Source organism: Podarcis liolepis (genome assembly GCF_965112155.1).
Source record: "Podarcis liolepis genome assembly, chromosome: 17".
NCBI classification, from domain to species: domain Eukaryota; kingdom Metazoa; phylum Chordata; class Lepidosauria; order Squamata; family Lacertidae; genus Podarcis; species Podarcis liolepis.
In genome coordinates, this window is record NC_139571.1 from 38,010,678 (window position 1) to 38,036,321 (window position 25,644).

The 25,644-nt window shown below is 41.5% G+C and overlaps 1 protein-coding gene across 2 annotated transcripts in view; it reads right to left on the reverse strand.

Moving 5' to 3' along the window:
* Window positions 1-462: 462 nt before the first annotated feature.
* ZCCHC7 (zinc finger CCHC-type containing 7) overlaps window positions 463-25,644 on the reverse strand; it is a 122,077-nt gene continuing 96,895 nt past the window's right edge. For both annotated transcript variants that reach the window (XM_083481903.1, XM_083481902.1), the window contains exons 7-9: window positions 6,218-6,313; window positions 2,070-2,187; window positions 463-1,241 (exon numbers count right to left, since the gene is read on the reverse strand). In XM_083481903.1, the coding sequence (XP_083338029.1) occupies window positions 817-1,241; window positions 2,070-2,187; window positions 6,218-6,313 (639 nt within the window). In that variant the 3' untranslated portion in view covers window positions 463-816. The remainder of the gene's footprint in view (window positions 1,242-2,069; window positions 2,188-6,217; window positions 6,314-25,644) is intronic.

Below are 25,644 nucleotides of genomic sequence, written 5' to 3' on the forward strand. Positions count from 1 at the left end.
CAACCATGAAGTCACTTACTAGTAAGCCCCTTGAAATTCAGAAGGGGAGCACCTGAGAGGCTGAGATTTCAGAATTGAAGCCTTCCTACATAAAAGACTAGCTCTTACAACCAGACTTGCCAGTCCAACTTATGACAAGTTAAAGGCAGTTCAGCATATTCCTCAAGGCAGAAGAATGCCGAAGAAGGCGACATCATGGATCAACTCTGGGATGAAAATAAATTAGGATGTAGATGAGAACTCTCTTCAGTATCCTGTTTCCTAGACCCGTTTCACACATCCTACAGAAGCACCAACAGAAACAGCACAAAGTGACTCCTGCTGTTAGGTTGTATGTAATTCTGTTCCCATTTCTGTCAAACATGTGAAGCAGCTTTAATTCAATTTGTTCAATATCCACGCCCTCTGCGAAGTTCTTCTCTAAAGCCTGCATGGAAATAAATCACATGTGCTAAAGAGAAGTGCTTTAACAAACAGCAGGATTTATTTTTAAAAAAAGAGAAAAAAAGACTGTATGCAACACAGTGGACCAATCCTCATTTTGCTTTGACTCTGTGGCACAACCCCTTACCCCCCACGTTCAATCCAAATACAGAAGTTGTAGAAAACAAGTACAATGTATAATCTCGCATACATTAATCATTTTTTGTCACAAACCAAATGAAATGGCACAGGCAAACTCACTGGGTTTTTGTTTTTTTTTTGTATCCCAGCCTGCACTTATGTCTGGTTTTATGTTCCATGGGGTGTGGGTGGGTGATGGTGTGAAAGCTGTCTCAAGCTTAACCCCCAACCCCACATCCACTCCCCCTTCCATCACAAATTGGGTTTCTGTTTCTGTTTTGATTTCTTCTTCCTCTGTTTTATCAGGAATAAACTCTCATCCCTGGGAGAGCTACCACTTGTGTTCTTTCTCCGTTTCTTCTTCCTCTTTTTTGCTGTCTTCAGAGAGACCTGAAGGATTTCTGCTTGGCCTCCATTTGCTGGGAGGCCAAAGGTGCCCTGTGCCCTGGTTTTCCTGCTCTTTTTAAGAGCATCCCTGTTACCACCTCTGGGAAAGTCCTCTTCCATGTTATAGTTACTCTGGACCACCTTCTTATCCTTCCTTCCTTTGGGTATGTTGGCCTGGGACATTTTCTTCAGCTTTTTAGGATGCTTATCTCCTCTCTTCTTTTTCTTATGGCCATTGTCTATGCGTGGTCTCTTCAGAGCCTTTGGCACAAGGCCTGCATCTTGAAGTTCTGTAAAAACCAAGACACTTGATAATACTTAAGAGGTCAAATGATTGATACACACACACACACACACACACACACACACACACACACATCTAGTACTGTTTATAATTTGAAGGCTTTGTAGGGCATCCTGCATGCAAAGTAATTAAGCAGTTTGATGAAATATGGATACTCATCCATTTTTTAAGGTCAGCTGCAGCCAGAAACTATGAGCAATGTTAAAAATCTTTTACAGCTATATCATTGAGTTCATACCGATCTTAAGTCCCCCAAGCTTTATAACTGTTAGAGCTATATGCTCAACCTCAAATAGGAAATGTAATGGCAACAGTTGCCAATATCACCCAGTAAAGCAGTTGGAAGTTATAGGCAGGTTTCAAAATAACATGATTTACCTTTTATCAAAATGCCAACTCTGCATTCCAGTGTTTTGGGAATAAAAAGTCACAAATTTGAGCACTGGTTGAAGAGTTCAGAACATTTCATCTAAATGCAGCAGCTTAAACATACAATGAAGCTAAAAAAGAACCCCAATTTCTCAGTAAAGATCAACTGTGGCTTGAGTGCTCAGTAAATCATCCCATAACTGTAAAATATTTCTCCTCTTCGTTTACGTACTCTGAAGCCTGAATTTCAGGCAGGTCTGTCTGGAGCCATATAATCAGAGAAGGTAAATACTTGTTGTTTCATCCTGGTTCTGAAATATCCCCACTTCTACTCCTTTAAATTATCCAGATTAAGTCAAGAAGCAGCAGACCTAACTGCAGCCATGGTTAAAGAGGAGCAAAACAAAAATGTGGACTTAGAAAGCTCAACAAATTTATATCATACCTTGCACTTTTTTCTTTATTCTCTGACGACGCCTCTTGAAATCGTAATTGCTATCATAGTAATAGATGAAGGGGGAAGTAGGAAATGTCCCTCCAAACATCCGCCTCTCTGAACATTCCTGCAAAGTAATATTTTAATGGCAACTTTTAGGCACATTTTCTCTTTCTGCTAGATTCAGTAACTCAAACCCTATCCAGGAAAAACAAGCCAAATGAACCGACATCAGTTGGTTTTGCTGTCTTGGGGGTGAAGAGATGGTTGATAACTGACATTAGCTAATATCCTTATGTGAAACCAGAGGTGGCTGGTCTACAAGAGAAATACATTTCTCTGTTCCTCTTTGAGTATCATCACCAACTAACTGTAAGGGTAATATCTGGTGCATAATTTGGAGGAGGTGAACTTGGACAGTAAGATTTTTTTTTAAAAAAATCTTAATTTATAGGAATATCCTATCCTGACGTTCTGATATCAAAAAACACACAAACAGTTCACATAAAAAACAAACCACAGTGGTACCTTGGAACTTGAACGGCTCCGTTCTCAAACATTTGGGCTCCTGAACGCCAAAAACCCAGAAGTAAGTGCTCCAGTTTTCCACATTCTTCGGAACACAAATGTCCTACACGGCTTCACCTGTGCTAAAAATCTAGCTGTCGGCCAATCGGAAGCTGCGCCTCGGAACTCAAACGTTTCAGAAGTCGAACGGTCTTCCGGAACAGATTACATTCGAGTTCCAAGGTACCACTGTATCATAAAGCAATTGACAGGAGAGCTGATACCTGAGCCGGAGGTCAGGTTTGACTTCAAAACTACCTGTAACCACTGCAGAGGTTGAGAACCAAATGCAGTGGTCTGCCCCCAGAGACTGATGGGAGCCAGAAAAAATTCTGGAATCCTTGAAGAAATAGCCTGCAGCTTTAGCTACTTGGAAGTCTGAGGCCATCCACCTGTTCTCTAGCTTCTTGCAGAGAAAGGCAGCTGGGAATGTTGAGAGAACTGAGGCAAGCGGAGTGCCTCCTATCACTCCTGATAGCACAGGCTACATCATCTTGCTGCTGCTGAAGGGCATACACCAGGTCACACACACTTAATTGGCTTGAAGGGCCAGGTGTTTCAAATGTCTGGGGATGGAGGAAAAAGAACATGCAGACCAGGTTGGATGAATACATCTCCCTCTTCATGCTGAATACTCTATGCTTCTCCATGATAGGTCACCATCAATAAGCAAAGGGCATGTGGAATGAAAGGTGTTGGGGTTTGTTTGTTTTTTAGTGAAAACCATGTTTCAAACATTTGAGAACTTTAAAAAATAAATAAATCTGTTGGTAGGAAATTTACAGCTGAGTGTTTCTGAAAAGGAAGAATTGCCAGTGACTTTCCATCTGTTTGTACCACATGTTTTCTAAGACCCCTTCTCCCCTAAATACTTTCAGATAAGGCTACGTGAAGAAGCACGGCTAATCTCTGATGGCTGTGGAACACGCTCCCCCCTCTCCCAGTGTCTTCTTGGAGATGTTGCACAAAGTCTAAAATTTATGCCACAGACAGATGGCCTTTGCGCCCCTCAATACGTTGACAGTAAAGCCCTAGTGGGTGAAAAAAGCACAAGCCTCCAGAAGCAAGAACTCCAGCTTTTTTCTTTTCTTTTAAAAAAATAATAAATCACTGCACTGAACAACCATCTCAATAGTGTATGACACGCACTTTCTCAGACCTCTCTCTTTCAGGTAAGCTGCCACACACTTTGTACCGTTAAATACTCTGGGGGATGCTCCTTAGCACCACAGCCAACACACAGAGGACGGAAAGCTCAGCCTGTTACCAACACACCTGAGAAGCGTTCTATCTGACTGACAGCTTGGAATGTGAATGCAAGGCACATCTACAAATCCTCCACTTTCTTCAGCCTAGCAGCAGTGGGCACAAACTCCGAATTGCTACAAGAGGCCCTTTGCAATTTAGGTAATGTTGGGTTGGCTCTTTCAATTTATAGTCTTGCCGTTTCTGAGCATATCTTTGAAATGTTCCAGAAATGTTAACTCTTCTCAACAACTGTCTCTGGCTTGTCCCTTTAACCCTCTAGTTGCTTTTCAAATAGGAACACTCCTATTCTCTGCCCAGATTGCTCAGATCCCTGTTCTGAGGAGGAAATGTTGAGCCTTTCTACAGATACAGATAGGGAACCCATTTGAATTCCCCACCAGACACCTCACCACTTATGGTTTGAGTTGGGGGAGAGGGAACTGACAGATAACCTCAAAGATGACAAAGGTCTGAAGGAACGTGTGTCCCATCGCACCAGGAAAAACACATTGGATTTGCAGATAACCACCACCTGCTATCCCACACGAGCAATTACATTACACAAATCCATAGCTCCACTCCTTGACCTAAAATCCTGGCATTTCAGGGCTGGAAAACAAGGGGGAAGTTGGTACTCTGCCATCTGTAGTGGATCTTGACTTTATTTGTCACAGCCTCGAGTGATGAACACAACCTCCCCAAACCTTGATTAAAATTCTTTGCACTGGCTGCTAGACTGTAGGAAAAGGGACATATCCTCTGCCATCAAAGCAGGAAACCAGAAACCAATTTTATCACATTGGAAAACATCCACTCAGCTTGCCAAGCATTACAGGAGGCTAGTGAAAAAAATGTGCAGGTGGTTGGCGGGAACCGAAGGAAAAAAACGGAGCACCTGTAGCCAGATATCAGGATGAGGGCTCAGGGTGCACAGGCTACAGAGCCTGCCCCCGGGACTTAAGTTTTTCCTGTTCCTTATGCAATCGTTTGGCAGAAGACCTGCCACTGAGGGGTTGCAGGGCAGTACTGACAGATTCCTAGATATCTCTGGAAATAAACCCTTTAAATCAGGGCGTGAACTTGAGGAATTCCCTCTGGGTAGGCACCACCCCAGGATCAACCACAGAAAATGGGGAACTCGCTTCTTCCCAGTTCACCTGTGAGATGAGCAAGGCTGCGGCATCAGGTTAGGTTGCCTGGACCCAACAGGCCAATATGGGCATCAGACACATCTCACCCATGAGCCAAGTCATTGTGGGAGACAGGGGATGCAACTGAGACAACATGCAGCACCCCTGCAAATTATGGGGAAATGCAGGAAACCTGCGGAGGCATTTGTGGAATCAGCTACTAGTGCTGCTTATCCCTCAGGGAATGTGGTGCTTGGACAGGTAAGGCAGATGTGATTATGTCAACGGCAGCAGAGATGAAATGATAAACCTTTTTCACCTTCCACCTTATTTCCCTTTTCTGATCAGGGTTTGCTGGTGCTCCCAAGCATGACAGTGCTCATAGCTCCACCACAGCTTTGTCCACCCACCCTAGACGGCCAACTCTATCCATGCAAGGTCACCCCCACTTATTCCTCCCAGCAACAGGCTGTTTGCACATCATACTAAAGTGTGGTTTAGCAAATTTTGGACGCACACAACTATTCTGGTGTCGCTGCACATACATTCGCTGCAACCTCACTATGTTCTCAACTTCTCCCATCCTCAGAAGTAACAGGGAGAGAGGAAGTGAAACAAATGCCTTTCTCTCCAGAGCTGATCACATTTACCTGTGGGTAAGATCAGATGTTATTTATAAAATACAGTAAGTAGACCCACAACTTGCACAGGAGTTACGTTCCAGGGAATTGCGCATAAAGCTAAAATTGCATATAGTCAGAACAACTCCAGAACAACTCCTGGTGACTATACCTACTTTTCTAAAGCTGGTGAGCCTTGTGAGGTATTGTAAATTCTCATGGGAGCCTCCCAGAATCCACACAAGAGAATCCTAGAACCCAGTAAGCAAGGCGGAGAACGTAAAAGTCCTTTCTGCAGCAGAAAAACCCAGCGCAGAAAGCACTTTTAAGCTTTCCACCTTATGTGCATTAAATTTGTGCAATTGCAACTGGCTGGCCGCCAAGTGCGTAAAGCTGGGTTGTGCAAGGTAATGCAATGCACACAAGCTGTGAGGTGACTGTATGCCTAAGGCCTTATTCTGTGTTGAAATTTCCAACTAGCCTAGCTATTCTGAGTGGCTGAAGTCTCTAAACTGCTGAGTAGGGGTACGTGATCAATGCTTTCTTCTTAGCAGAATAATCAGAAGCAAAGTTAGACGCTGCTAGGACTTACATATCCATAATGGCCTTTCTCTGCACAGTTGTAACAGTACATGGAAGCAGAATGCTCAACTTGTGTTTCAGCCTGCTTCAGTGGTCCCGGCCTCGTCTGCAACAGAAAAAATAGCAAGAATTACACATAGCAAGATCCCAAATACAACTAATTAAAATAGTTTAGCAACACACACCTACAACCTAATCAACAACAGTACAATTAGAGTTGTCAACCAATTCTAGATTTTGAATTAACCTCATTTATCAGCTAAGGCTGCATTTACATACACATTTATCTGGAAGCTAGACTAATTGTATGTTCATGGGGTCTTAGCCTAGATGTAAATTCTGCTAAAAGTGCGTGAAGTTCTAAGATCTGTCTTGATACTTTTTTTTTTAACAGCACAATCTTTAAAATGTGTACAGTAGTGCCTCAGGTTACATACGCTTCAGGTTACATACACTTCAGGTTACAGACTTTGCTAACCCAGACATAGTGCTTCAGGTTAAGAACTTTGCTTCAGGATGAGAACAGAAATCGTGCTCCGGCAGCGGGAGGCCCCATTAGCTAAAGTGGTGCTTCAGGTAAAGAACAGTTTCAGGTTAAGTACAGACCTCCGGAACGAATTAAGTACTTAACCCGAGGTACCACTGTACTTGGAAACAAGTCTTGTTGAGTTCAGTGGGGCTTATTCCCAGGTAAGTTGTATAAAACGGTGACCTAAGTATCCTTATAAATGTGTGTTTAGCAAACTTACAGCTTGATCCTTAACCTTTTCAGAGTTATCTGCTTACACTAGCTATCTCTAATGAACAGGTCCTTAGATTCAAGGGTGAGAAAGAACTACTTCTGACACCCTGGAAAAACCTTGTAGTCAAGGTAAAGGTAAAGGGACCCCTCACTGTTAGGTCCAGTCGTGGACGACTCTGGGGTTGCGGCGCTCATCTCACTTTACTGGCTGAGGGAGCCGGCGTACAGCTTCTGGGTCATGTGGCCAGCATGACTACGCCACTTCTGGAGAACCAGAGCAGTGCACGGAAACGCTGTTTACCTTACCGCCGGAGTGGTACCTATTTATCTACTTGCACTTTGACGTGCTTTCGAGCTGCTAGGTTGGCAGGAGCAGGGACCGAGCAACGGGAGCTCACCCCGTCGCGGGGATTCGAACCACTGACCTTCTGATCGGCAAGCCCTAGGCTCTGTGGTTTAGACCACAGCGCCACCAACGTCTCTGCGCCACCCGAGTCCCACCGCGTCAAGGTACACAATACTAAAAAGACCATGTGCTGAACTTGGGATAAGACAGGAGTAGCTGATGTGGGGCCATCCAGATATTGATGGACTCCAACTCTCATCAGGTCCAGCCAGCCTGGTCAATGGTCAGGGATAATGGGAGTTAGAATGCATAAACATCTGGAGGGGACTACATTGGCTATCCTTGTGGATGGCAACTTCTGATTTCTTAAAATAATGCTTGGGGTAACACAATATTAACTTACTGAAAAGGAAAAATAATCTGTCTTCTATTTTATGAAATAAACATATATCACTGAACCTATTCATCAGCGCGATACATAGCCTCTTAGCCACTCTTAAAATAATTGTATGGAATATAAAAAAGGGTAAATAAACCTACATCTGTAGACCTACAGTTTTATGATTCTATTTTCTGTTGAGTGCAAATAGCAGACAGATTAAAAATTGCTGCTTATCAATGTTTTTGTTCCAGAGCTGCTTATTTTAGTAAATTGGTAATAATGAGTGGAAATACTTCCAACCAATATTATCCTGCTCCCCAGCGTATAGAAAGTATAGCAACAATTTTTTTTCCATTGGGACATGACTGTACATCAGCAACTGGAAGTAGAAACAATGGGAGCCTGCTTTTCTGTTCTATAAATCTTGCAAAAATCCTTAAGGAGTTTTGGATGCATGAAGAATGTGTGTTCGTGTAACATCAAAAGATGTCTGCAGGGCACCTCCTTTTGTTTATGTAATAGAAAAGGTCAGATTTAAGGAGACAAATTAAATTGAATACTTGCTATTCAGATTAACTATGCATATCTCCCTACAGCTGTCCAAAAGGCAAAGGAGAGGGGGGGAAAGAAAGAAAAGAAACCCAATATGTTGTCAAGCTCACTATATTCTCATTATTTCAGATTTTAAAAAGCATTTAAGGCCTCTGATCCAATAGGTACAAAATGAAGTATTCATGATAGTAGCTGCTCTGTGTTATAGGATTTTTTGTTACAAACATTTAAATAATCTATATTTTGTAGGGTGATATCTTGAAGATTACTTCACTATCAATATATAGAAGTAATAACCCAGTAGATAGCATTACCTATGAAAGGTCCATCCCATCTGCTATTCTTGCTGAAAGCTTTTCATGCACCAGTAAACTCAGTAAATATCAGAAGATAAAGCATAAGCCTACCACGCCACGGATTTACTCCTAATGTCTCCTCAAAGTGCAGCCCCGATGCAACGATTACAAATGATTTTCTTCTAATGTCATTTTACATAACCCTTTTTTCTGCATGAGTAGTTAGTGCGGAATGAGTGAATGAATGAATGAATGCCATTAAAACAGTTAATCATTATCTGGGACACTGGCCTTCCTCCCTTCTCTGCAAGGAATCTCCATGACAAAGGCCAAGAGATCAAAATGCCAGGGCTGCCTCCACCGCCTATTTCTGACAGTAATTTTTTATGCAAATGGAACTGCTGGGCAGCTCTTTCTGTGACCTTGAGATGCCCTTATCTTAAACTGACTTTGATCCAATGAGGTCTTGCTTTTATGAAGCTCATTACTTCTTAAGATATGCATCTGACTTAAATTTCACTAATTAAAAGGAATTGCCTATTCACATTTCCCCCCTGCTCTATCTTCCAACTACACACGTACACAAGGAAAAAAACCAGCATGACATGAAATGAACACTAATTTCTTTTCATTCAGATGTGACTTGGGAGAAATTTGCTCAAGAATGATGCTAAAAATTATTTATTATATTTACACCCTCCTCTTATGAGTCACTCCCAAACAGTCTCCTATCCAGATTTCTGTTCAGGTACATACCCACTTAGCTGCGGCTTCAAGTACTCCCACAGCATTCAGTGAAAGCACACTACAATATTCCCACAGCTGACCATGCAGTATGAGATCTGAACAACACTTTTGGCCAGAATCCAAAAAGCTCCTTTAGTCAGATCCAAGACTCCAATGACCTGGATTGCTCTTTTGACTTTTCCCCACTTAACCATCGCCTCCTGTGTCACACTGCAAACTATTTTTGAAATTATCTGGAATTCAGAAAACATGTTGGTACGAGGAGGGACAGGTGTACTACTGCCAGGGTGTGGGGGAAGAGACACGAAATCATCCACAGGACACATGAAGACAGACCACATTTTCCCACCTTCCCCACAAGAATATAATGGCCTTACTGAACTCAAGATGCACTACATCCAGGGCATTCCCCCGATCCACCAAGTTTGCAACTTGTTTTTGAGAAAACACTCGACTCTATTTCTCCTTTACATCTGCAGGTGAGGCAGTGGAAGTGCTGGACCAGTGTCCTGCCTGGGTAATGGACTGGATGAGAGCCAACAAACTAAAACTCAATCCAGATAAGACTGAGACACTGGGTGGTGGGTGGTTCCCTAGACCAGGTGGGTGGGAGATTGCCTGCTCTTGATGGGGTTACATTTCCTCTGAAGGAACAGGTTTGTAGCTTGGGGGTCCTCCTGGAACCTCTGCTGTTGCTCGAGGCTCAGGTGGCCTCAGTGGCGCTGAGTGCCTTCCATCAGTTTCAGCTGGTGGCTCAGCTGCACCCCTATCTGGACAGGAATAGCCTAACTACTGTTGTCTATGCTCTGGTAACCTCAAGGTTAGAATACTGCAATGAGTTATACGTAGGGCTGCCTCTGAAGATGGTTCGGAAACTTCAGCTAGTGCAGAATTCAGTGGCCAGGTTGCTCCCCAGGGCAAGATGGTTTGAGCATATTACACCAATCTGACCGCACTGGAGTTTCCGGGCCCAATTCAAAGTGCTGGTTTTGACCTATAAAGCCTTAAACAGCTCATAACCGCAATGCCTCAAGGACCGCCTCTTTCCATATGAACCTGCCTGGACCCTGAGATCACCTGATGCCCTCCTTTGTCTGCCTCCTCCTCCAGAGGTCCGGAGGGTGGCAACATGAGAACAGGCCTTCTCTGCAGTGGCTCCCCATCTGTGGAATGCTTTCCCCAGGGAAGTTTGCCTGGGGTCTTCATTATTACACCTTTAGGCGCCAGGCAAAAACATTCCTTTTTAACCAGGCCTTTGGTTGATTTGATTGACATCCTATGTCCTTTTAAGATGTGGTTTTTTGGGGGGGCGTTATTGGATTATTGCTTTTATTTTGATTATGTATTATGTGGTTTTATATTCTGATTTTATTCTGTGAACCGCCCTGAGACCTCCGGGTATAGGGCGGTATATAAATTCAAAAATTATAATAATAAATAATAATAAACCCAAATCTCATAAAACCAAATCTTATGCAGCAGAGAAATGTTTAATGGCAAGATTGTGAAAAAAGAATAAAACACAAAAAGCGGCAATTGCTTACTAATCTTCCAAGATCTCCTGAATCTGAGGTTACAGTCTTGTGACATTGATCAGTTTATACCAGCTATCATTCTCCTGGTATAAAAAGGTAACCTGGCATCACTGTGAGTCAGGTGATGGAAATGTTAAGGGCAGGGAAATCATAATCTTATCCATCCACCAAATCCAGTTCCTCATCTCTGCTCTACATAAAAATGTCCATGAAAGCATTCGCACTTGTGCCGTGTGACTCCCCGCTTTCCCACCCTCTACCCTCTCCAAATCTGCTGTGGACAGTTGGTGGAACTCCCAGAACAGATTTAAGGGTCATGCAGAGGGAAGCCCTGTTGCGCAAGAGAAAATTATTGAACTGATGGGAGGCTTAAAGGTAAAGGGACCCCTGACAATTAGGTCCAGTCACGGACGACTCTGGGGTTGCGGCGCTCATCTCGCTTTGTTGGCTGAGCGAGCCAGCGTGCAGCTTCCGGGTCATGTGGCCAGCATGACTAAGCCGCTTCTGATGAGCAGCACACGGAAACACCATTTACCTTCCCGCCAGAGCGGTACCTATTTATCTACTTGCACTTTGTGCTTTCGAACTGCTAGGTTTGCAGGAGCAGGGACTGAGCAATGGGAGCTCACCCTGTCGCAGGGATTCCAACCGCCAACCTTCTGATTGGCAAGCCCTAGGCTCTGTGGTTTAACTCACAGCGCCACCTGTGTCTCTGATGGGAGGCTTATTTAATGCTATATTATTGGATACAGTCCATAAGCCCAAACTTGAGCTTTGTTTGCATCAGAATTTTTGCTATGAATTTTTGCTTATCTTAGCCAACAAATATGCATCTGAACTACACCATCCTTTACTGGAACAATCTTGAAATCTATGTAGCTGCAGCTATCCTCCTGTAATGTGGACAGAAATCTCACAAGTGGGACATAGTGAATGCCGCCTACATACAGAACTGCTCAAACTTTCTTTCCTACTTGGGCTTCTTTCTTGTCCCATCTCCCTGGTTTCAAAGGTGAGGCCTGTGGGTTATTATTTTCCCCCTCTAGATTATGTTTTGGAAAAATTCAGAAATTCATTACATGAATCCAAAAAAAATTCCAGGAACAGAAAACTTTATGAAGTTTCCTTTTTGTTGGAGAGGGGAAAGTAGTTCACTTCAGAGTAAAACTTCCTTCCTTCCTTCCTTTCCTTCAGACAAGAAGCTGAGCGATTCTCTCTCCCTCTTAGACTTTGTAATAATTAAGCCTAAGGCTAAACTTTAAAATACAGTTATTCATGACGTGTAATAACTATAACAGTTAAATAAAAACAACAACCAGAAAAAGTTTGAAATCTACTGGTTCTCTGAAGAACCATAAAAAAATCTTACTCCATCTTCCATGTGACAGTCCAACAGATATTTGAAGATGGCTATCCTATCACCTCTCAGTCTTCTCTTCTCCAGGCTAAACATACCCAACTCCCTCAATCATTCTTCATAAGGCTTAGTTTCCAGTTAGAATCTGACCAAGGCATTTGTTACTTCTCACTTCCTATATACAGAATACTCTGGCACTATCTTCAGTACGAGAATCTTCATCCCAAAGTAAACTTGCTCTTCCCTACCACAGAAATGCTTTTAAGAAGACAAACCTGTCAAGACAAACCTGTCAGGCCCAGGAAGATGCAGATGACAAGCTAAGATGGCACACTAGATTGGAGTGAAGTAGCATGTAACATAGCCATAGCTTTGGGATTATAGTCAGCTAGCAACGTCATGTCCGGCATTGTTTGGGAAATCTAAGAAACTCCCAAATCAGTGCAGTTTTAAAATTAGGTGTTAAAATCAGTGGAATTCTGAAAGTTTCAGTCTGCCATCTTGATTCAAAATGACATCCAATTGTATCTAAACGTGCTCCCTGATCTCAGGAACCATCATGCAAAATTTGGTTGCAGTATCTTAAGAAGTGTCCAAATTCACAGCAAACAAACAGCTTTCCAAAATACAGCAGATTTTTCTATCTAAAACTGTATTCCACCAGCCACAACTCCTCGCTTTCACTTCATTTATAAGTCTTTTTCTCCTGAGAATCCTTAAAATGTTACAGTAGCAGCACCTTTTTGTGAGCTCTTTCCATTGCATTGCTATCATGTTTAAAGGTTTTCAGGAGGCAGTAGACAGCACATGGGGAAACTGCAACCTTTCATTTGGGAAAATCCTAAGCATTATATGCTAACCAAACGGCCCTCAGCTGAAACACAATTTGCTCAGAAGGGCTCTGAGCAGGAGGAAGTGACTGTCATGTGTAAGCCCTCTCCTTTCTCCAGAAGATTAATCCAGACAGACCACACAGCCTGAATGAAATCACGCCACACTACAGTATAGACTCATGCACTTTCTTCATTCCATTTCTCCAATCGGAGTGTGATAGGCAGAGGGAAAGAAGAAGCAGCGGCTATGCGTTGGCCAGGCAAATGTATGGTGGTGAAGTTGCTGAAAAAGATGGAACTGGAATGGGAAAGAGGGAAGAAGCTAGATAATTATAGTCACTGGAACCAGGAGTCTCAAGTTATAACTTTCCCCACCCAGTGAGTGCAATTCAAAGATTATTGGACAGGCCTGCAAAACTCTCTTTTAAAAGTCAACATTTCCTAGACACCAGATAGGAGGACAAACCTGCTTCCTAACATATGCAGCAAATCAGGTGCCAGTCACCAAGTACAACTTTTTAAAGGTGTCAAAAGGTGCATTCCATCCCGATAATTAAACTTTCAGTGGAAACTACGTAATTTACCCTTGAAACTGATATAAAGTATTCATCTTGAAGCAGTTGCTCCATTCATTTCCCCAGTGGAGTGAAAAGCTCCACGACCTTTTAAACTAAACTATAGGTCTAGTTCTTGAGGACTGGTCCGCAGAGCTGACTGGTTCAAGAATAGCTTTCATTGACTTGATAAGGAGAAAAAGATTGGTTGAGACAAGCTGAAGCAAGCAAAAGTGCCTCTGAATCATCAAAGACTCTCCACACACACTATTATGGTAATGTAACCAGTGATGCACCCGATATACATTATATGTAGAGCACCTAAGGTATGGCTAAGTATCAGGCAATAACTTAGTAGCTGATGTCAGGTGCAAGCAATTAACAGTGAGGAGAAATTCTGCAGAATGGAGCTTGTGGTTACGAGCCCTGCTGATACATGGCATACGTAAATGAACCTGCAATGTGCATAACCACCATAGACAATTAAGATGATGCAATATTTAAGAAGCAACTTTCTAATAGTTAAAACGGTCTGCCTCTTATATGAAGGACAAATCTGTGACACATACATGTTAATAGCAGGTGCACCATATCATGGTAAGTAGAAACAAGCAAATTTTTCTATCTCAAATAACACTCCATTAAGTATAGATGATGAACTATTTCATCCTTTTTAGGAGACATACTACATGGGTCATTTTTTCCAGTTTAAAAACTGCCAATACCAGATATAATTTAATGTCATAATTGTGTACTTTCTTTGGACGGGTGGGGGGTTTGAATCATGTCACACACCCAATAGATTCCCACTCCACTGGGTAATTCCTTAATTAGGCAGATTTTTGAAACATGTATTATGTACACAACAGACCGGAACAGCTCCTTTGGATGTTTTTCTCTTCTTTTTCAGTCCTATTGAGTGATTGCATCATTAAGTCACACATGCTACAAAATAACAATCCTTTTGAAAATTCATGAAAAAGGGCTGCACACACTACTAATTTATAGAAGTGTGAATGTCAACATTTTGACTTTAAGGTAAAAGTACTTAAAATGTTAACAGACTTGATGTTTGACTTATTTAAATTAAACTTTTTTTTTTACTATAATAAACCCAATAAAATCCAAAGCTTTCTCCAGAAAGATTTACATTTTTCCTTCATAGATTGCATTCTGGTTGTGAACTTTGATCTGAAGATTAAAGCTAGGAATGGTTCCATGTAGCTATGACCAAACCCCATAAGATAAGGGCTCTTATGGGAAATGCTTAAATGCACCTGAATACTGTCAGAGAGTGGAGTATGATATTAGGTTTTGTTTAAATGGCAGGCTTTTTAATTGGGCTAGAACTTGCATATGGCCAGAAAAATGACATGTAAGTTGTTCAATACATAGTACAAGTGGTATGACACAATAGCTTCTACAGAATAGACGTTACATAATGTATTGTAAATAGATGTAAATTATAGCAGCTACCACTATGGGAAAATGTTAAAATCTACAGAGAAAAAGCCACTGTGAACATAATCTTTTGAAGCTTACATATATGTAGCACTTTCAAATATTGATTTGCAATATCACACACACACACACACACACACACACACACACACACCCCCTAGACTGAGAAATGCAAGCCAACTTCTAAACGCTCCAAAATCTTCATGGCTTAAAAAGCATCCTAATTTTCCCCAAAGGTCGTGCCACATACTCACTGGTCCATAGCTAATTTTACATGGAATGAAAAGCATTATTTAAATAGGGTGGTGCATTAAACTCCCAACCATTTCTTATGGAGCTCTCAAGCTCCAGACCTATCTTTCCTCTATTTTAATTTTAAAGTAAGTTAGCAGAGGCTTCCTGCTTAATCCCCAGAGACTACCTGTACAGTGACATAAACACACAAATTTATGACAGCAACATAAATGCTCCTCTAAAGTAATGTGCAACATTAAGTGAAATCGTTTCCTGGAAAGATATTATAGGTATCTATATTTTATTTGCCATCTTAAACATATCTGGGTCTTTATGGCCTTATTTTAAAAATGTATTTCCTTTTTTTATATATTTCCTGGTGCAAATGGACTGCATAAATAAGCAATGTGCTATGAGGCTTCAGACTAGCCGATAAACCCTTTCAATTTTCATGCCAGCTTCTTCTTTTGTAATTCAAATCTGGCTGGAAACTGGCAGCTCTGAAAACTGAAACAAGCACTGCCACAAATACCTTGTAATGCTATCGACCTTGTCTGCCCATGCAGTGAGAAAGGGGGATGCATATGTGTCTGCAGTCATCCAGATAACACAACTCATTTTGGGGGGGGATAACAGAAGCCAGCCCCGGACTGTGCACCAAAAGCAGAGTCATTACTAGGCAAGCTAGAGAATAAGTCTCTTCAAAATACAGAGCACATTTTAAAAACCATACGCAGGGCTCAGCCAACTGCTTTCATTACCAATTTTAATTTAGCTCCTTCAGTTTGCCAACCAGATAAACTCTTCAGTGCTGTTTTTTTTTAATCTATTTGCCACATTTTATGTTTAAGATTATAGTAATATGGGGCAGAAGGAGGAATCACTTTTAGAGGAAATAAAGAAACAGAGCCGCTTATCAGCATCCATCAGAAAGTTCATTAATCAGCAAGGCTTTGTGCCCCCTAAATTGAAAGGTTAAATAATCCTCTCAGGGATATTTCTAGGAACCTCCACCAATTGTCGGCGAGGGGCTACCATTCACAACACTCTGGATCAGTGACAGGGTATTTTGCCAATGTTTGGACCTCAAACAATGATGGACAAATGGCCTAGCTCACAAAGAAGCCTCTTAGCTAAAAGGATGGAAAGGAACCACAAGCTTGGATGATGATTGGGAGTGGAGGGGGGAAAGGAGATCCCACGTTCATTTTATCAGGACGTTTATGAGGGAAGCTAGCATACTTTTCTAAATGAGCCTGAGTACAATGGCATATGAACATATGTGCATACAGTGGTGCCTCGCAAGACGAAAATAATCCGTTCCGCGAGTCTCTTCGTCTAGCGGTTTTTTTGTCTTGCGAAGCAACCCTATTAGCGGCTTAGCGGCTTAGCGCTATTAGTGGTTTAGCGGCTAAGAAAAGGGGGGGAGCGAAAAAAATTGCAAGACTTGCAAGAAGTTTTCGTCTTGCGAAGCAAGCCCATAGGGAAATTCGTCTTGCGAAGCGCATCGAAAAACGGAAAACCCTTTCGTCTAGCGGGTTTTTCGTCTTGCGAGGCATTCGTCTTGCGGGGCACCACTGTATTTGTATATTAACCTATATGAACACATTTGCAGTACAGTGGTACCTCAGGTTACATACGCTTCAGGTTACATACGCTTCAGGTTACATACGCTTCAGGTTACAGACTCCGCTAACCCAGAAATATTACCTCGGGTTAAGAACTTTGCTTCAGGATGAGAACAGAAATCGTGCTCCAGTGGCATGGCGGCAGCAGGAGGCCCCATTAGCTAAAGTGGTGCTTCAGGTTAAGAACAGTTTCAGGTTAAGAACGGACCTCCAGAACAAATTAAGTACTTAACCTGAGGTACCGCTGTACTTATAAACAGTGCTTTCCCCGGGGGTACTCAAGGGTACGCTGTATTGGCAGCTCTTTTTTTCTAGAAGAAAGCACAGGTTAAAAGTGTGGCACTTACTGCAACAACTTAATGGTGAGTAAAAGGTAAAGGGACCCCTGACCATTAGGTCCAGTCGTGACTGACTCTGGGGCTGCGGCGCTCATCTCGCTTTATTGGCCGAGGGAGCCGGCATACAGCTTCCGGGTCATGTGGCCAGCATGACTAAGCCGCTTCTGGTGAACCAGAGCAGTACACGGAAACGCTGTTTACCTTACCGCCGGAGTGGTACCTATTTATCTACTTGCACTTTGACATGCTTTCGAACTGCTAGGTGGGCAGGAGCAGGGACCGAGCAACAGGAGCTCACCCCGTCGCGGGGATTCGAACCACCAACCTTCTGATTGGCAAGTCCTAGGCCATGTGGTTTAACCCACAGCAGTACTGGCACCCTTTTCTCTAGAAGAAAAGCACTGCTTATAAACCTAGTAGATACATCTCACTGAATCAGTTATATTGGTTAGTAACATGCTGAGCAGCTTCACTTTCTGATCTTTACTACTGCATTTAACCAACTTCAAATATGCAGGAAGTGCCCAAAATAACCTGCAATATTAAAGTGTTTGGACGTTTTAAAAAAGGAACTGTGCATTAAATGAAATATATTATTTTTGTCCGCAATAAGAAAACAGCATAATGAGCCGACCACAACGAACAAACCACAGAACAACAGGTGCTGAGAAAGTGTAAAAATAAATTTAAACGTGGTGCATGTGTGTGCGTTTTAGTGCTGTCCTACAAATAGATTCCCGGTGGATGAGAAGATTGTGATTGCTCTTCAGCTGCTGCTTCACCAGACCTCCTACAGGGATGGGATGGACAGCCTAGTCTAGTCTAGTCCCTTTAAGGAATTGAAGGACTGGGAAGAGGCTGGGAAGGGAAGGGTCCTTGCTGGGCTTCTGACGTATCTTCCCAGTGGATAGTGAAGGAAGTGTGGGCAAGGGTTGCTATTCAGCTGCCACTTCACCAGACCTGTCTACTTCCTTTAAGGGCTGGGACGAGTTTGGGAAGAGTGTATCTTCCCAGCAGATGCTGAGGCCTTGGTGACTGCACAGTTCTCAGAGAAAGGATCAAAGGAACATACAAAAAAAGGCAGCTTCATTAATGACTACAAGAGATGGTGTAGATCAGTGGAGAGAACCATTCAGCCTTAAGGAACTGTCTGTATCTTCTTGGAGGCCTGAACTTGCTTTCAAGGGACCATCTGTGGTAACTGCTCTAGCCATGTTATTATACTCTTGCACCTGAGATTAAATGAATCGACACCTGTACGATCACAAAGGAAAGACTGTCAAAAAGAGTGTAAGCTTTGGGTCAAATCCATCTGGGCAGAGTTCAAGACTTCTTCTCATTAAAGAACCTGTGCAATTTGGAAAATTATATTGTATTAGACGCCTGTTTGTATTTACATTACCCCCTTTTTTCTTTCCTGATATTGTAATTGACTGCCTGTGGTGTGCCTTTCCCCTCCTGAGACATCAGCTAGTGCCCTAACTTAATAAAAGTAATAGGCTAAACAGTTTTTTATAATGTGTTTATAAGTTAAAAAAATAATTGGCTAAAGAACAAATTAAATAATTACTGAACTTTGATTCAGGAATTTGATCATTTGCTTATAGAGAGGAATGAATTGGACGAATTTAAGATTTGAATTAAGAGTGTTACATAAAGTGCATGGAGAGAAGGAGCTTGCAATGGGAAATCAGTGATTTTTTTCTAATGGGGAATATTAAAAGAGAGGAACTTGGATAGGAGGAGGCAAGTAGGCATGTAACAAACAGAGGATATGAAGGACATTTTTTCCAAATGAATTAAAAATATATGAATGAAGGAAAGGAATTGTTAAGAGCAAAGAAACTAATGAGGTTAACAGAGGAAAAATTGCACAGAGAAATCCACAGATACTTCAAGAAAATGATTCAAAAGCAATGATAAAATAATTCAATATATGCAGAAATAGGTCCAAATGCAGGAGGATGTTGCGGATAAGATTAAGGATAAATGTGCAATAGTGGGCAGAAAGATTACTAGTGAACAACAAACATGAAAGGGTGATGTTAATTCAAGATGGCAGTGATAGTAGTTGCTTAGTTCTGAGCCACACCATTTGTTTTTAGTTTGGGCATATGCAATTAAAATATTTTCACTTTCCTTTGCATTAGTTTAATTCTTTTACAACCCCCTCCCCCAATTAACTGCAATTGCTCATTACAACAGTGGAGATGAGCGACTTATAAGACCCATTAGTTTTTATAATGATGATAATGTGGTGTATCCAAGCAACAAACAAAGCAGATTGGCCCAATATCTTTTGCCAAGTGTGGTGATCACACAGGGCCCCCGGACGTTTGACGGTCTATTGACCCTGTGCCACCACTGCGATTGCTTTTTCCGCTGCCACCACCCCGTATCTCACGGGGACACACGGAGTCCAGTCAGTTGTTAACATTAACAAACAATCAAGTTTATTTTTAAATGCAGGAACAAGCTTATGGTTATAGTTAATTTTTCTCTTGTCAGTTTCTTATTCTTAGTTCCTAACAACTTCAAACTGATTATTCCCAACTATCTATCTGACTCCACCTAACAATTCCTCTCACTCTCTCACAATACAACTCTACCAACCCACACCTAATCCTCCCTCTTCCTTCTTCACTCCCAAACCTCAACCCTCAACTTTCAAAACCACCCACTCTAACTTTTACTCCCCCCTTGCATTCTCACTGGCCAATCACATCACACCCATTTTAACCCTTTCCTTATGACCCATCCGAGGAGGCAAACGCCACACCAAGGCAAGACATTTCTGGCCTTAAGAAATCTGCAACTCCAGTACAGAATCCTTTTGACTCCTTGTGCTCAGAAGCAGAAGATCAGAGGCTTAAGATGAAGGAGCAAAAAGATGACAGTATGTCTTCCCCTTCATTTATTTAACAGGAAATTCCTACTAGAAAAGCAGACCTGAGTGTTTGCTACTCAGCCAACACTGCAATTTCCTTAAAAACGGCTGAATGGCATCACAGAAAAACAGTGTTGATGGATCAACAGCTATTAATAATATTATAAAAAGGAAGATTTTATTAAAACTGAACAAGCAAAGTTACCCTTTGTGTATGCAGAAAAGGCCTCCGACAATATAGAATGGCAGTTTTTGTTGGAAGCACTCAAGAGAGGGAAGTGAGAAGTGAAGAAGAAGAAGAAAAAGCTGCTTGTTGCTGCCACCAGGGCTAGGCCCAGTGGCAGCCTGGGCCTGACTCTGCAAGGTGCAGGGTGCAATCCACCCCAGCGCCTAGCAGATCAGGGCCTTTGGATGCTGCCAAGGAATGCAGTGCCCATCAGCAGTGTCATCCCACCTCTGCAAGGTGTGGGGTGAAATCCACCCTAGTGCTTAGCTGAATCTGGTGCTGCTGACTTGCATCTAGTAAGTAACTAAATGTTTACTCAGAAGAAAGCCGCACAGAGTTCAATGGGCCTTACTCCCAGGTAAGGGCTATAGTGTTTTATCTAGGCAGCCAGGGCTCCTCCAGATGACAAGATCTATTTGCACCATGTCAGTGAGGACCACTTGCTTTTTGAAATTCTCCCATATATACAGAACTCCCGTGCACCTTTCGGACTGTTTCGATGGTTTTCCCCTCTGTGTCAAATAACTGAAGTCAAATAAGTGTTGTTTACTTTTTATAATACATGGAAGATGGATCTCCCTTGGGAGGTTCTGGACTCTCCTTCCTTGGAGCTTTCTAAGCAGAGGTTGGATAGCTATCTGTCATGGATGCTTTAGCAGAGTTTAGCAGGAGGTTGCACTAGAAAGATTATTCTTTGTTTTTCTACTTCAACAATACTTCATTATGTTCCTATCGTTTTATGTAATTGTATTTTGTATAAATTATAAAAATTATAAATAAAACATTTTCTATTTACAAAGAAAACATTAATGTTTTCTTTGTAAATAGAATATGTTTTATTTATAATTTTTATAATTTATACAAAATACAATTACATAAATAGGAGGGGGCACGAGCGTAGCCAGAATTTTTGTTAGGGGGGACAAGCTTTTGTTGGGGGGCAGAACCTCAGATTTGTATTGATTTGTATTGATTTTTACTTATGGGGGGCAGTTGCCCCCCTGCCCCCACCCATGGGGGGGTCACAGTTAGGAAACAAGGTTGGAAGGGGGCCACAGTTGGGGAAAGGTTGGGAAACACTGATCTAAAGGTACTAGACAAGACCACCTCCCTTTTCTTCTTTCTGTGGTAGCCATAGAACTTCTGGCAATAAAATGGATATTTAATTAAAACCAGAGAGGAAAAGAAAAAGTTTAAAATGTAAGCAGACAATATGGCAGTAGAACCTAAAGTTGCGCTGAGGGAGGTACAGAGTCAAATTCTAGTGTATAGGAAAGTGGCAGGATACAGACCGAATACAGATAAAACAGAAATAGGCTTAAATGTATCTACTGATCCTAAAAAGCAAATACTATTAAAATATAACTATTATTGGGCAACCAAGCCAGTAAGATATGTCAGTATAAGATTATCCAGAGAAATACAGGATCTTTATATAAAAATAATTATGAACCCTTGTATAATCAATGCTTATGCCTGTTCCTAGAATGGTAATTTATTTTTATTTTTTTTCAGGAAGGTTTACTGCTTTAAATCTAACACCCACATTTAACTTTTTATTTCAACATCTCCCAGTTAAAATAATTAACTTTATTAAATAAATGGCAAAAAATTATAGTTAAGTTTAGATCCAGGACTATATGATCAAGTGGGCACAAAATATGGGCCAAAAAGAAAAGGGTGACTTCATTCATCTCTGGTGGAAACGAACAGGGCATTTTAGATCTAGTAACATTTCGTCTATTACAGAGTGGTATAATTGATGCTGAGAGTATACACTGATAGCTAGGCTAACATATTTTATTAGATTAAAAGAACAAAATAGGACAACTTTTTGTTTGGATGGAATACCTTTATTAAACATTGTACCAGAGAAGAGTTTTTGCCAGATATAATTGGTTTACAACAGCTTATGAGAATTAAGCTGTTTAATTGTGAATGTGATTGCCAACTTTACGTTAAGTAACAGAATTTTAAATTATTTCTTAAAACTCATTTGGAGAGTCCCTATTAGTTTCCATATTTAATTAATTAGTTTGTATTCTGTTAAGTTCCCAAAGTTGTCATTAAAAGTTCCTGATGATTTTAAATCATACATTATTACCTTTGGGTTGTGCTGCTGAACGTTAGCAACGATTCAAAATACAGTCATACCTCATGTTACCTTTGCTTCATGATACGTTTTTTTAGGTTGTGTCCCGCGGTGACCCGGAAGTACTGGAAAGGGTTACTTCCGGGTTTCGCCGCTCGCGCAGAAGTGCTAAATTGCGCTTTGCGCATATGCACAAGCATCAAATCGTGCTGCGTACCTGCGCAGATACGGCGCTTCAGATTGCGGGCTTTTCATGTTGCAAACTGGCCTTCAGAACGGATCCCGTTCACAACCAAAGGTACCACTGTATTATCAAAGTTTCAAAATACTATGAAGAGACTACCTGATGTGAATGTTAACAAAACTTGCTGTGTTATTTTAAACACCTTCATTTGTTTTGATCAGGTGTTTTATTATTGTATAGTGGATTATTGCATGGATGGTTTATTTCATGTTCCATATCCTGCTGTTGTATCAGCAGATAAAGCAGATTATGTGTGTGTGTGTTTGCACACATGCACCTAGCACATCATACTTTAGCATTACACCCAAACCAGACTACTGAGTGTTACATATTCATGCCTTTTGGGAACTGTCTTTAAAAGGTAACAGAATTTAAGTTATCACAAATTAATGTTTTCTGCATTTGGGCAATATACTGCTAAATCAGTCACTGTCCTGATTGGAAAACATTTTTTTTCAATTAAAAGCAGTTGTCTGCATTATACCTTGAAATTAACTCTTTTAACTAGAAATATTTGAGATGGTTTAACATTCATTTGCTTTGGGGTATAATCATGTTTACTCTGTGTGTAGATAGCAAGGTGTAACCTCCTTCCCCTTCTAGGCCAACTCAGAACAAACTGCTGGCACTCTGACTATGTGCCAGAGCATCCAAATAAAGCATTCAGCAGCTCAGAGCCCTACAAACAGAATTCTGTTCTGCTGAGGCCAGTTTGTATGTGCTGGAGGCCTGGGAAAGAAGAATAGTTTAAAAAATCATTTTTTAAAAAAACCCTGAATGACAAAAGATAATCCCAAACTATGGAATAAATCATAGGTTAAAAGTAAAATAGTAGTTTCATGCGTTCATCAGCCTACATGAAGTATGAGTCAATTTTACCAGATAGCATCAGTGTTGATAAGTACAGTGATACCTTGGGTTACAGATGCTTCAGGTTACAGACTCCGCTAACCCAGAAATAGTGCTTCAGGTTAAGAACTTTGCTTCAGGATGAGAACAGAAATCGTGCTCCGGCGGCGTGGCAGCAGCAGGAGGCCCCATTAGCTAAAGCGGTGCTTCAGATTAAGAACAGTTTCAGGTTAAGAACGGACCTCCGGAACAAATTAAGTACTTAACCCGAGGTACCACTGTACATAGAACATTGCTCTGCTATTATGGTCAGGACAGACTTTTCAGTAGAAACTAATGCTCAACTACAAAACCCAGCCATAATTTTTATATCCCCGGCTATTCTGCTTTTAGAAGGTAGAAAAGATTCACTGGGAATGACTGGGCTGGTTCCATGGCACGTTGAGTAGTTGAACATCTCCTCTAAAGAATCTGGAACTGATGACTTCTGAAGACTGCATGCAAAGTAGAAGATTCACTGCTGTAACTAAAAGCTTTTTAAAAATCAGGAAGGAAGTAATAACTACTTCCCCGCCATGTCAGATCCCACCAGCATGTAGTAACTGCTACAGACCTGACAGCATACCACTGCACAATACGGAGAGAATCAGTCTTTGAATTCTCAACCAACACCATCATGTATTATTATAAAACACTGTGAGCCTTACAGTGAGTGTAACATTTAGAAAAATATCAGTTCAATCTATATGAGCATTTAATCAGTTCTTGATATGTGGATCACTGATAACAGAAACTATCAGTGGCTAAGCATTTCGGATGCAGAGAGAGAACAGTGAAACATGTGTAACACAACATCTCCTCTCCCACTGTGCTGCTGAATACTTGTGAAATTTTTAATGTCACAGTGCAGAAGTTTCAAATGATGCCAAACTACATGCTGCTAACAAACCGTTACCTAGGAGTTTGCCCAATGATTAATACGGCACATTTTTTTCTTCAGCTATATGCTCACACTGCCATAAATCCCGCAGGAGTAATCATACATCCTGCCGTTATAAAATAGGGGTCAGAGCTAGGCTTCCGGGTGAATTGGTGTCCACTGCTTTAAAAGACAAAACACAGAGAAGAGATCCATGATGGAGAATTGGAAGGAGTGAAGATCTTTCAAAGAACGGAATTGATTTCCTTCTTTAAGTAGCAAAAGCTGCACAAAACACCGAAAACATTGCCCATTTCCCCCACTCACTGGCACGGGTGTTGTGTCATCAGGAGCACTGCTGCTGATTCTGGGGACACAGCTCCATGACATAAATATGCATATGCCTGTTTAGATGCATAGGTGACTCTAGACAAATTTAGATAGTGGGTGACTGGCATCCTACCAGCATTCCCCTTTGCTGTATGCCCAGTCACCCTATAAGCAAAGTTTAAAAAACAAAATACCACGTAAGTTTAAAAGGAGAGAAAGGGGTAGGAGATCTGAGGCCTGGCTCAAAAGACCCAGAGCTTGCCCCCCCTGTAACAACGCCCCTGTGTGTCATTAGTCACTCAGTCATTCTTTCATAACACTCAACATGAAAATCGGATGGTGTTCAGTCAGCCGTAGTATTGTATACTCTTATATGATCCTTTTGGGATTTGAATGAAATTTCACTAAATTTTTGTTTAATTTTAAATTTTCTCTTGTATTACAATGAATAAGTGTAAATCATGTCACATCTGGTATAAGCCCGTAAGTTACTACAGATAGAAGACTTGTTCATAAATTTTAAGGGGGGAAATGCAGAACCGTAAATGAGATCCTAAACTGTACAGTAGTAGTAGTAGTAGTTGCTGTTGTTGCTGCTGCTGCTAATAATAATAATAATAATAACAACAACAATAATAGCTTTGGATTTCAAAATCAATATACACATCACATTTCTAAAAAAATAATGGCTGCACTAATAACACTGTCAGGGGTTCAGGAGCAGAGGCGAGGGCTAGGGAGGAAACAGAGAGCGAGGGGGAGGAGGCAGAAGAAAAGATGAGTGATGACGACGACCCGAGATCTCCGAGTCTTTCCAGTGAATCAGAAGATTCACAGAAAGGAGCACCAGTAGCCAGGGCAAGGGGGGAGACTAGGGGGACACCC